This window comes from Myotis brandtii, unplaced genomic scaffold (genome assembly GCF_000412655.1).
Source record: "Myotis brandtii unplaced genomic scaffold, ASM41265v1 scaffold546, whole genome shotgun sequence".
Taxonomy (NCBI): Eukaryota; Metazoa; Chordata; class Mammalia; order Chiroptera; family Vespertilionidae; genus Myotis; species Myotis brandtii.
The window spans coordinates 2971627-2985097 of NW_005370016.1; the positions used below are offsets into that span (position 1 = coordinate 2971627).

The 13471-nt window shown below is 37.1% G+C and overlaps 1 protein-coding gene across 2 annotated transcripts in view; it reads right to left on the reverse strand.

Moving 5' to 3' along the window:
- Nucleotides 1-433: 433 nt before the first annotated feature.
- Nucleotides 434-13471, reverse strand: part of POU1F1 (POU class 1 homeobox 1) — a 17487-nt gene continuing 4449 nt past the window's right edge. Inside the window, exons 3-6 of one of the 2 annotated variants that reach the window (XM_005878097.2) lie at nt 5989-6213; nt 3344-3508; nt 2534-2594; nt 434-889 (exon numbers count right to left, since the gene is read on the reverse strand). In XM_005878097.2, the coding sequence (XP_005878159.1) occupies nt 679-889; nt 2534-2594; nt 3344-3508; nt 5989-6213 (662 nt within the window). In that variant the 3' untranslated portion in view covers nt 434-678. The remainder of the gene's footprint in view (nt 890-2533; nt 2595-3343; nt 3509-5988; nt 6214-13471) is intronic. The other variant, XM_005878098.2, reaches the window with a different exon arrangement.

Genomic DNA, 13471 nt, shown 5'->3' on the forward strand with positions numbered 1-13471 from the left:
CTGAGGGGTCCCAGACTGCGAGAGGGCACAGGCCGGGCTGAGGGACCCCCCCCAAGTGCACAAATTTTTGTGCACCGGGCCTCTAGTTGTATTCATAAATGCAATATTAAAATTCTAAGGCACCTCTGGCTCCTAAGTGCAAAAACTTGAGTTCAAGCCAACAGTTAAAGCTGATGATAAGCAGGACATTGGCTAAGGAATTATCTAATTGGATTTTCTCTGGTGATATTCTTTAACTATGTGACGTTACTCTGAAACATTAAAAAGCTAACATACAGTCTTTGGAAAAGGAACATTTAAAAGACCTGTGTGTACACTTGTGTGTGCGTGTATGTGTAGGTGTGTGTTTTGTGTGTGTGTGTGTGTGTGTGTGTGTGTTCAGATAGATGATAAATAGATAGGGAGAGAGAGACTGGGAGAGAAGGAATCATTGTTTTACTTCTGCTAGTATCTTTTGCTTAAAATATACAATGTGGCCTCTGAGAATAATTCTTTTAAATAAAACAATTCATCAAAATAATTTAAATTGAAGTTTAAGAATGTAGAAAAGAAAAGCTTCTGCAAAGTTATTGATATAGAATGATTTTTGAAGCCAACCAAATAACAAATTTCTATTTGTGTTGGGAGAACAGAAAAGAACGAAAAATAGAAAAATTTGCAGTTATACAATAGGAAATCTTATCTGCACTCAAGATTTTCCTTGGAAATAGCAAATAAACTCTGATTCAGACTTGTTTTCACCCGTTTTTCTCTCTGCCTTCGGTTGCAAAACCAAACTCTTACTACTTCTTTCTCAAGATTCAGTTCTTCAGCCATCCTCATGATCTCTTGAGAGGAGGGTTTATTCTGTTCTCCAAAGTGTCTCTCCAGGGCACCTTTTGCAGCAATACTGGGAGACCGGGTTGGGGAGCAGGCGGTGGGGGTGGAGAGACAGGGTAAGATTATGTTTTTGGCAGATCAAAATTAAATTAGGTTGAATTTTTAAGTATTAACATGAAAATAAAACTTAAAGACTCTTAAAACATTTTAAAACTCTTAGACAAAGATAGGTGTATGATTTGTCATATTTTTAGATACTTGTCTTTTGCAGGGTACCATTCATTACCAGTCACGGGAAGAAACAAGTAGAGGAACAGACTTTCTATGTTTATCCCGCTTTGCACCACAAGAGGGCACTGACTTCCTGAGAAGGAAAGGAACACTTCTGTAGGCATTTCTAAAGGTCCCCAGAAATCATTTGTCATTTACAATAGATGAAATGTTCAGTGAACAACTCACCAACCAAAACAAAACCTACATTTTAGCATTTCCTCTGTGAGCCTCATGGAGATTACAAAAAAATCAACAACAATCTTTCTGGTTTAAATTGTAAGAAGTCACCTTGGACTTTAAGATTCTAAAATACTGATTACTAATTTTGTTATTTTTAATAACACAAATGCCATATTGCCAGAGCAAGACTTATATATAACAGGAAAGTAGAAATAGTCACTATTTTTAGAAATGATGGCTCAGTTTCTGTTTTATTCAAAACTTGTAGAGCAAACGTGTTCTTGAATCAAACAATACATAGTATTCCAACAAATGTTTAGAATTAATAGCTCTCCACTTCTTACTATTAAGTTATTGAAATCTGCTTTTTAAAATATATATTGTATTTTTCAATTGGCTATATCCACCTTAAATTTATATGTTATGTTGCACCTATATTATGCTAAGAGCTTATTCCATTTGTAAAATGTCCTTTTCTTCCTCTAGAGACATTTAATATCTCAAAAGCATACCTTATAGTTGTTCTCCGTTTCCTTTTCCTTTCATTTACTCCCACTTTTTCATTGTATAAAGCTGTAATGGGGAAAAGAGGGATAATTACAGAAACCAAGTAGGGTTTAAAACAACAAGTCAGATTGCACCACAAGGGGAACTGACTTCCTGAGAAGGAAAGGAACACTTCTGTAGGCATTTCTAAAGGTCCCCAGAAATCATTTGTCATTTACAATAGATGAAATGTTCAGTGAACAACTCACCAACCAAAACAAAACCTACATTTTAGCATTTCCTCTGTGAGCCTCATGGAGATTACAAAAAAATCAACAACAATCTTTCTGGTTTAAATTGTAAGAAGTCACCTTGGACTTTAAGATTCTAAAATACTGATTACTAATTTTGTTATTTTTAATAACACAAATGCCATATTGCCAGAGCAAGACTTATATATAACAGGAAAGTAGAAATAGTCACTATTTTTAGAAATGATGGCTCAGTTTCTGTTTTATTCAAAACTTGTAGAGCAAACGTGTTCTTGAATCAAACAATACATAGTATTCCAACAAATGTTTAGAATTAATAGCTCTCCACTTCTTACTATTAAGTTATTGAAATCTGCTTTTTAAAATATATATTGTATTTTTCAATTGGCTATATCCACCTTAAATTTATATGTTATGTTGCACCTATATTATGCTAAGAGCTTATTCCATTTGTAAAATGTCCTTTTCTTCCTCTAGAGACATTTAATATCTCAAAAGCATACCTTATAGTTGTTCTCCGTTTCCTTTTCCTTTCATTTACTCCCACTTTTTCATTGTATAAAGCTGTAATGGGGAAAAGAGGGATAATTACAGAAACCAAGTAGGGTTTAAAACAACAAGTCAGATTTGGATTTCAAATGTTCATTATAAAGCTATGCAAAATAAAATCACCATACATTTTTAAATTATTTTGCAACCTATGACATTTTGTATTACAAGTCCTAGATAACAACGTTAATACAGAAACAAATATTAACTTTGCAAAGACAATTGTCTATAAATCATATCTCTATTTGCTTTTGTTGGAACTCTTGCTCTCAAAACTTTCTCTTTATCTAGCCTTGACATATTAATATAAGTAGATCATTTTCTCACATTAAATCGCTCATTTGACAATTGCTTGTGCTATTCACTTGGAAGACTCGTGTGTGAAAATGCTCTGGTTACACTAGTATTAGGTTATAAAAACGATTGCATGTACAATCACTACAGTATAGCATAAAGGTAAGAACAAAGTCTGAATGTGTTTTAAAAATTTCATTTCACCGCTTCTCATCTATGCCACACAGTCTGGAAAGCCGTCCTCACGCAGCTGATCCTCTCACCGTTTACCATCGCAGTACATTTATCCCTACACTTGCATTAGCCTTCCTTCCTTTTAGTGTGATGAAACAAGACAGTTATTCTTCATCTCAAAGAAAAAAACACAAAACTAAACCTCAAACCTCTCGCTTTAGCATTATTCCTACCAATCGATGCCACTGTTTTTAGGTTAAAACGTCCCAGAGCCTTCAGAGATGCAGCGTTAGTACCTCCCACTTGCTCAGCCTCCTCCAGCCACTTAGATAATATTGCTTTTAGTTTGCATGCATTTTTGAAGCTGAGCTGCAGGTTTTCAAATCGGCAGATAGTTGTTTGACTGAATTCCGAGCCATGCACAGCTGCCAGGGCTTCCCCAACATTTGTTTGGGTGTACCCTGCGAAAGGAAAATGAAGGCCATTAGCTTCAGCTTTCAGGAATCATTCCTTTTGGTGCAAGATTGCATACATCTGTGAATCTTTGTCAATGGTTCAATACCACTTTTAAGCATATATTTGTTGGCAAATAATAATTTTTTTGTAAGGGTCAGTGTAAAATTGCCCTGTACTTCAAAAAAAATATTATTTCTAGTTAATTATTTTTTCTAGAAGTAAAAATCATTCAGATAGGAATATCTGCCATTCATAATTTTTAGCCAGATTGGATAGATGAGTCATTAGATCAGTGATGGCGAACCTTTTGAGCTCGGCGTGCCAGCATTTTGAAAAACCCTAACTTAACTCTGGTGCCGTGTCACATATAGAAATTTTTTGATATTTGCAACCATAGTAAAACAAAGAGTTATATTTTTGATATTTATTTTATATATTTAAATGCCATTTAACAAAGAAAAATCAACCAAAAAAATGAATTCGCGTGTCACCTCTGACACGCTTGTCATAGGTTTGCCATCACTGCATTTAGATACTTAAAAATTCTTGTATTCTTTGTTATTATTATTAAATATCTGATGAATATGCTCAAAAGTCTATTGTATATTGAATATAATGCATAAAATAAATGGTGCTTTATCATAAATATTTTTATCTCAACTGTTAAGAGTGAAAAAAATCAACTATATGTTGAAGCGTGCCAAGTAAAACTAAAAGGTATGCTTACTTTTTCTAAAAGCATGTCTATTATGAGACTTTAATTACCTAACATTTTATAAACACCTCCAAGCACATTTGTTACATCATTCGGTAATGCTTCTATCTCCTGGCAAAAGATTCTCATTGATTGTCTGGAACATTTTTAGAGTTCAAGTTGCTATGAACCATCAATATTGAATTTGAACCATTCACAGCAATAGATATATCAAACTGCAAATGAATGTTTTAAATTGCCTACTGCCATGTTTATTGTATATTGTAACTACATATTAATTCAGGGCCTACGGCTATATATATACCTGTATGCATAAAGTGGTTACATATGACACCCATGGATAAATATTATTACAAAATAACCTGTGGTTCATTCCACAACTACAGAAGTTTGAACTATCATTTTCAAACCCTTTTTGAAAAATTCACTATTTCATGAATTTAAATTAAGGTTAGTTGTTTCAGTTATTTTGTTAAAAACACTTTTCAATAGAAAGTAAGCAAAGGCTATGAACAGACAATTCACAGAAACAAAATTGCAAACGACTGTCAAACACATGACAGAAACTACCATGAGGTACGACTTTGAGCTATTTGATTTGCAAAGATCTAAAAGATTAATTGCATTTTTTCCTTCGATAACTATTTAACTATCCTATGTGCCAGTCACTGTTCTAAGTACTGAGGATATGTCATTAAGGAGAAAACAAAAGCAAACAAACAAGCCAACAACCAAGCACCCCCGCCTTCATGGAGATCTGAGGGACCCTTACAAGGGACACTCATGATGGCAGTACATTTTTAAAAAAGAAAGCTGGCTGGAGTGGCTCAGTTGGTTGGGTGTCATCCCAAAAGGTTGCCAGTTTGATTCCTGTTTAGGGCACAGGCCCAGGTTTCAGGCTCCATCCCTGGTAGGGGCTGTGCAGGAGGCAGTTGATTAATCAATGTTTCACTCTCACATCAATGTTTCTTCTCTCTCTCTCTCTCCTTCCCCCTTCCTTTCTTGCTCTAAAAAAAAAGAAGAAAAAATCAATAAAGCCCTGGCCAGTTTGTTCAGTGGTTAGTGTTGGCCCACAGACCAAAGGGTCTCTACTTCAATTCCCTGTTCAGGGCATGTACCTTGGTTCTGTAGCCCTGGTAGGGGCGAGTGTAGAAGGCAACCAATGATGTGTCTCTCTCACATCGATGTCTCTCTCCCTCTCTCCCTCCTAATCTCTAGAAATCAATGGAAAAAAAATATCCTTGGGTGAGAATTTAAATAAATAAATAAATAATCAAACTTTAAAAAGAAAACCACAAACTAATATGGAAAGCTCCCCAAAATAGTTAAATAAAAAAATCTGTATGAAGAAATAAAAATATGTATTGACTTATATATGCATAAATACCTCTAAAAGGATACACAAGAAACTAACAACATTGAAAAACAGGAAAATCAAGCAAAATGGATATGTTTTATATATATTCTTTTATGATTTTGAATAATATGAATGCATCATTTATTCAAAAGTTCAAATAAAATACTGTGTAGAGAAAACTGGGTACTTCTAAACTAATTTGAGGTGGTTAAGTTGAAAATAAGTGCCATTAATTTAAAAATCTATGTATTTTGGCTCTCAAAAATTTACAAGAAAATACAGGTTTTTGTAGGATTTTCACTTGGATTAATTAAATCCACATTAGAGATAGAGAATGAGAACTGTCGGACTTTTGAGCAGAATAGAAGAGATTGAACAGTTATACAGTAAGGATCTGCAGACCAAGTGCATACCTAACTTAATTCTTCTCACTTTAAATTCATTGGCAAACTTTTCAAGTTCTCGAATTTCCGGGGAATCCATGTCTATTGGCTCTTCAACCAATTTACTTTTCCGCCTGAGTTCCTGCTTGAAATCGGGGGCCGTGGGGTCCTCTGCCAGGAGAGGCTGGTGCATGGGTGGAAAGCCATGGCTCAAGGTGTGGTCAGGAAACTTATAGAGACAAGGGGTTAAGCTGCCTGTAAGGAAACAAAGAAAGAAAATAAAGGGCCATTTGTAACTACGCATCACTTCTATACAAGCAAGGGTTTTGCCCATTAGAGCCCATTATTCTGCCACAGCCAGTCTGGATTCTAAAAAGTTAACTGCCATTCAGTTGTCTGAGGTCAGAGTAGCTTAGTATAAATGCGATTATTTATTTCCACCTTCCCCAGAGCAACAAAAGCAAAGATAATGCCAAAGAAAATAAGCCTGGAATTGCAAATATTTAAAACAGAAATAAGCAAATACTTTCAGAAGTGTAAGTTTTTCACCATTTTCTTTTTTTAAGAAGACACACATTCCTGGGAATTTGAAGTTCAACTCCAGCAGAATGTATATTTTGATATCTATTATCTTAATCCATTGAACAAATAATGTGTGATGTTTTTTATAATCAAGTGACATGGTTAAGTGCTATGCTGGAAAGTTTTCTTAGGATCAGAAAATTGATTTTACAATAGTTAGAAGCCCGACTGTTTTATCAATAAATGTTTAACTTCACAGAGAAATAATTATGTCTTTTTAAAAATGTAACAAGAGCAGATAAAAAGAGAATTATGAGAACATAAACTACATTAATATGTTTTAAATATATTTGAGGAGTAGATATTAACAAAAGGTAACTTTTAAAGTTCTATTAAAAAGTCAGCAACACGATTTTTTGAAAAGTATTCAATATAGTGAAATTATTCTTGATAATTTTTAAGAAGCAAAAATAAGTGACAAGGAAGAGTGCAATTCTAGATATGACAGGTAATCACCTATGAATAATAAAGCATTGTGTTGATTGAGTAGGTTAAATAATAAATCACAAAAACTAAAATATGTAAACATTTTTAAATTGCTTCCAGATTTCATTCTTCATTAGTAGAGAAGAGTCTGTCTCAGTTGGGGAGCTTGGGTGAGAGAATATAAGCCAAATTCCCAGACACTTTATTTTGGTTTTCTTCATCAATCCATTATGTTTTAATTGTAGGTATTTCACTTCAATTTATATTAAATAACACATGTATAACCAAGACACTTTGATATAAATAAAATATTTAGTAATTAATCATGTTTCTGAGTATTAATAAATATTTAAACTGAAAATAAATTACTACAGACTATATGCAACAATAATTCTTGGAAACACTGAAAATATACATCGAGTTTATACTACTTATAATTTCTTCATAAATAAATTCACAAATCAAAGACATGAGTAATAATGTATTTTGCCAGAATATTAAGATCTTACATTTATATATCAATATGTAATGAGTAAAAGAATAGTGTAAGTCAGCAAATTGTCAGCTATTATTTATATGAGAATATGTAATTATAAAGTGGACCCCTATCCAATAGACTATTTCATTTTCTGAAGCAAAGTGGACATATAAGTGAGAAATTAAACAAAAAAGCATAAAATAAATTTAGATGTTTCACAGGTATGAAAAATATTTGAAAGAAGTAATTCCTATCTAAAAATATTTCATGGTACTTTACAAACCCAAATTCTCCAGTTTTACTTTTTAAAAAGTCAGTTAATCATCCAGTTAATGCTTTAGTGGATATTACAGTGATCAAAGAAGATAAAAATGTTCAGAACAATTGTATCAATGTTTAATTTATTACATAGTTTATTTTTGGAAATGTTTATTAATTTTGGGATTTATTTTTAGCTTTCTATTAATTTTGGATTTTTTGTTAGTTGAAGTAAAAGAAAGATTCATACATACAAGAAGAAAACTCATCACATTTATTTTGGCATCTAGTTAATATTTATCTCAAGACTTTTCTTTCACTTATGCTTTCAGAGTTGGTTCTTATATGTTAAAGAATTATACTTCTTTCATCATTCAGAAATATCAAATGCAACTTAATACACTTAATGATGAAATACTCTGAGAAACAATAAAAGCAGAGACAAGAAAATCAAGCTGCTGTTTGATTTTGCACATTTAATGTATTTTAAGTTTCTTTAGATAACTCGTTTAACCTATGTCAAATTATGTTTATTTTACACTAGAGGCCCAGTGCATGAATTCATGCACAGATAGGGTCCGTCTGGCCCGGGCCAATCAGGCTGGGGGAAGGGTACATGGGAGGTTGCCTGCTGGCCGGGCCCACTCCCAATCGGGGAGGTGGAGCCAGCCAGGGTGAGGGGCCACGGGCCATTGGCCAGCTGGCCCTACCCCCCAGTCAAACTCCTGGTCGAGGGGACAATTTGCATATTAGGCTTTTATTATATAGGATAAGTAATTTTTGCATATATTTTACATGAGATGCCCTAAGGTCTGACTTGGTTAGCAATCTTGATCATTCCATTTCATTTTTTTTGCTGATCATAGTCACACACTGCTACAAGCTTTCTAGGACACCTCATGCTGGGTTCATTACACTTTTCTCATTTTCTTATTCTTATATAAACAAATGAGGTAGGAAGAATTTACAATTTTTTTACCCAAAATTTAAAATTTAGGAAACTTAAGTAAAAGTAAATTAAATGACTTTCCTTGGATGCCATAAAGAATTAACTATACAGTTGAAATTAGAACTAAAATCCCATGAACATTGCAATAAACCCCATCAAAATCTCCACTCAGGTAGATCAAATTCTTTCTTTAAAAGACTTCTGCAGTTTAAATTCATTAGTCTACATTAAAACAAATATTTTCAGACAAAAATATTGTAATTATTTATTAAAATATTAGAAGTCGGCCATCTCTATTTCCAGAAAATGTTAAAGGTATTTTATACATTATAAATTATCTGGAAAACAAACATTCAGAAAGTAAATTTGATCATGAGTCTGAAAAGTGCACAGGAAATGCCATGTTCAAAGGCTTGGCATCCAGAGCAAAAAGGAAAACGTGTGATATATCTTTATTTTTCATTAAGTGAAAGTATCCGCAATTATCCACAGGGACACAGTTTTTCTGGAACTAACCCTAAACAGAAATTCATAATGAGTCATAAGCACAGCCAAACACAGTACATTTTCTATTATCTGATCCTGTATTTGGGGGAGAGGAGGGATTGATCAGTATAGTATATATGGCAGGATATTTTTAAAATATTCCTAAAGCTTTGCCCCCGCTGGCATAGCTCAGTGGTTGAGCATCCACCTATGAACCAGGAGGTCACAGTTCGATTCCCTGTCAGGGCACATGCTCAGGTTGTGGGCTCAATCCTCAGTGTAGGTAGTGCGGGAAGCAGCCATTCAATGATTCTCTTTCATCATTGATGTTTCTATCTCTTTCTTTCCCTTCCTCTCTAAAAATCAATAAAACATAATTTTAAATACATATATATATTTTTTTCCTAAAGCCTAGATAGGGAAAAAGCAAGGTAAAAGATGCTGTGACTCCTGTACAATGGTGAGTCTCATATTCAACTTCCCAGAGATTAATAAAGCAAAGTTGTCTGTAAGCCTAGACAAGCACTCATCTAAATAGCTTGGAAGTGTCTGCATATTCTTCACAGCCCAGCTATATTTTCACATTGCAAATGAATCTACTACAGCCTTGCTGAATTGCTCCAAATGTGTCTCTGTCTGGGGGAGCAAAGGTGAATCTTTAAGGCAGGCAACGGGGATGAGGAGGGCTCGCCTTGCAGGGCGCTGGTTCAATGTACCGTGGTACCGGGCAAATTGCGCTCCTGCAGCATGTGGCTCTGACAGATGCTGACAATGTCTCTGAGGTCACGGGCTTGAAGCCTTAAAGGAACAAACACAGGAAGTAGAGAAACAAAGCAAAATACTCTGCCTTGTTGTAGACATACAAGAATGTGCATTTGAATATTTCTATTTTCTTTTTCCTCCCCGTGCATGACAATGTGAAGAAAATCCTAAGTTTGAATTGTGACCTTTTCTCTTTTGGGTACTGGTAAATCCTGTCCATGTACAACAGGAGTCCTCTGCCTGGCTTTGTAAATTAAGTTTACTTGGAACACAGCCACGCCCATTTGTTTACATATTGCCTGTAGCTGCTTTCCTGCTACCACTTGAGTAGCTGCAACAGAGACTAAAAAACAGGGAAAATACATCAGGTTACAGCCACTGAGAGGCCCTTCATGATTCAGAGGCAAAAGACCTTCAGAATTACTCCTTCCCTCAGACTTAACACAACCAGAACAAGTTAGGTGGAGGGGGGGGGAGAAAAAAAAAGAAAATTTGAGAATGAAGAGATGAGCTCCAAAGTAGGCTATTTCTTTTTCTTTTTTTTAAATTTTGTTTTATTGCTTAAAGTAATACAAAGAGTATTACGTATGTCTCCTTCCCCCCCCCCCCCTTGACATTCCAACTAGAGTGGGCACTTTCAGTCATAGTCATCTTTTCTTTATTATCTGCTCATTAAAGCAAAAGGGCATTCATGTTCTTGATTGATTCCCAAACCTCAGCTATTTTGCTTTCCTCTTAAAATTAGTTTTTAAACAAGGACTCTCATACCAGGTCTTGGTTTGGACATTATGTAATATAACCCTGCTGGGTTAAACATGAAGTACCATGGAGCTGATTTGCTCAGTTTCACAGGCGGGTGGGCGTGGGCGGGCAGGCAGGGTGGACATTCCATTGAGCTTGTTTTCTTTCACCTCGCTTAGGACACTAGAGAAGAGAAACAATTCCAGACACCCAAGAATCAAAGTTTTGAGAGTGTTTGCTGTTATTTTATTTTGTTTAGGAGAGATTTTGAATAGCATTTATAATTCCCTGGTTGCTGCTATCAATACTGCAGGCTGTTGAACTATCTAAATTCTCAGAAGTAAAGAGACAGAAGAAGGAATTCAGCTGCAAGGGTATCTGAAGAGAAGAGCAAAAGAGAAAGACAGGTTGAGTTGGTTAAAATTAGCCCCAACTCAACTCTAATAGGGTTGTGATATCCATTCAACTTAAATATGAAGAGACTTAAACTTAAATATGTTAATGACTTGAACAAGGCTCAAAATTAGGTTATGGTGTGGCTAACTCATTGCTCCCAATTAGTCTGTCTCTTTGGACCAGGAGGCACAGTAAATTAATCTGATAATTAATGTCCTCCCTACTAACAAAGTATTGGCTATAGCTTTTCCTTTTCAGTGGGTTACTCATTTAATGAAATGCTCAAACTAAATGTAAGCATCAGAGTCTAGGTAATAAAATAACCACATTAAAATAAAGCAATACCACATCCTTTGAAATATAGCACTTTCTGTAGCTCCACTTTTATATGGAATAGATGACAAGGAACTGCCTTTGTTCTTGATGATAAGATGCTTCCATGGATTGTGTAGAGGTGGTTTATTTGATGAACGCCTTGAGACTACTCAGAAAATTCAAATGACATAACCGGGTTTCTCTTTTGTGTTTTATACCTCTACTATCTTATTTCTGAATTCGTGTGTTTTATAACTCAATTTGTGTAGCTTCTCTGAGGATAAATGCAGGAGAGTTCAGATTCTCTGACTTTAATCTGCCGTGATGCAAATGCTAATACTGAATATATGTCAAAATAGTGACATTCATACAAATTAGAAAGCATATCACATTTTAATGATAGCACTCTCAAAATATATTTGAATATAATCTCTGTGCTTCCTGGGGAGTTTTTCTTGACGTAACAAACATACTTAATTTTGTTTTAAGACTACAGTGATACCTCCAAATCTTAGGGTAACATTTTTGCTTTTGATGTCGCCAACCCAGGCTTTGCATTACTTTAAAGTGTTTTCCAGGGGCCTCTCTGGGTTTGCTGAGTGCCTGCCAGGAACCTCGCACCAGCACAACCTGAGCTGCCTGAGCTTGTTCACTCCAGTCCTGGAAACAGGACGGATGTTAGAATTCTCAGGCCAGCTGGGAACTCACTAGCCTGCAGGCACTGGCCTTGATCTGGTGGGAAGGAAGGTGGTAGTAAAATCCGTCTTTAAGTATTTGGTCTGTGGCTGATTTTATCTTTGTGCTGACTTCGGTCCATCGCTGCCTGTTGCTGGGTTTTGAGGGTGCATGAAGCCGCACTTGGCTCCAGGGGAATCGCTGTGAATGAAAAGCAAGGCCTCTGCTCGGAAAGAGCAGCACATGACCACATGCTTGTCAATCCCTGTCTTCATAATCAAATGCGGGGGAGGCCCAGGGAAGCATTCTGCCTGCACCTCTAGTGGCTAAACGCGTGTCATTGTACTCTTCTATAAAGAATGTGGTTTCTCATCAATGAGGGCTGTTCTCATTAACCATGAATACTGATTACTGAGTGTCTGAATCATAAGTGATCAGTTTTCAAAGGGGAAGAAAAAAAGTATGGCTTTCCTTATCCTATATAATAAAAGAGAAACATGCAAATTAACCATCCCTCTGCTATGCTCAAGTCATGCCCACAAGCCACGCCCACAAGCCAATCAGGAGCGAGTATGCAAATTAACCCAACTAAGATGGTGGTGGCCATGGAGCTGGAGCAAGCAGGAGGCTTGGGTTGCCCCCCGGCAATGGAGAAGCCAAGCTTCCCGCCTGCCCTGGCCAGACCTGGGTTCCGCTCAAGGCTACAAAGTTTCAATTATAGAAGATAAATAAATCCCAGGGAAAAAAAAAGAAAAAAAGGAGAGACTGGGAGCTTGGGTCCCCGGGGCGTGTGGCCAGCCTGAAAACGGCCATCAGCCCCTCACCCAGGCTGGCCAGGCACCCCAGCGGGACTCCCCCACCCTGAAGGGGCTGTGGGCAGCCTGAAAACGGCCCTAAACCCCTCACACAGGCTGGCCACACCCCCATGGGGTGAGGGTCACCGATGGGGGCTTGGCCAGCCTGAAAATGGACCTCAGCCCCTCACCCAAGCTGGCCAGGCACTCCAGCGGGGACCTCCACCCTGAAGGGTGTGTGGCCAGCCTGATAACGGCCCTCAGCCCTTACCCAGGCTGGTCAGGCACCACAGCAGGACCCCCACCCTGAGAGGGGACACCCTTCAGGGCAAACCAGCCGGCCCCCATCCGTGCACCAGGCCTCTATCCTATATAATAAAAGGGTAATATGCAAATTGACCCTAACAGCAGAACGACTGGGAATGACTGGTCACTAAGACACACGCTGACCACCAGGGGCCAGATGCTCAATGCAGGAGCTGCCCCCTGATGGTCAGTGCGTTCCCACAGGGGGAGCTCTGCTGAGCCACAAGCCAGGCTGCCAGCTGCCAGCACAGCGGTGGTGGCGGGAGCCTCTCCCGCCTCCTCCGCAGCACTAAGGATGTCCAACTGCAGCTTAGGCCTGCTCCCCGCTGGCAAGTGGACATCCCC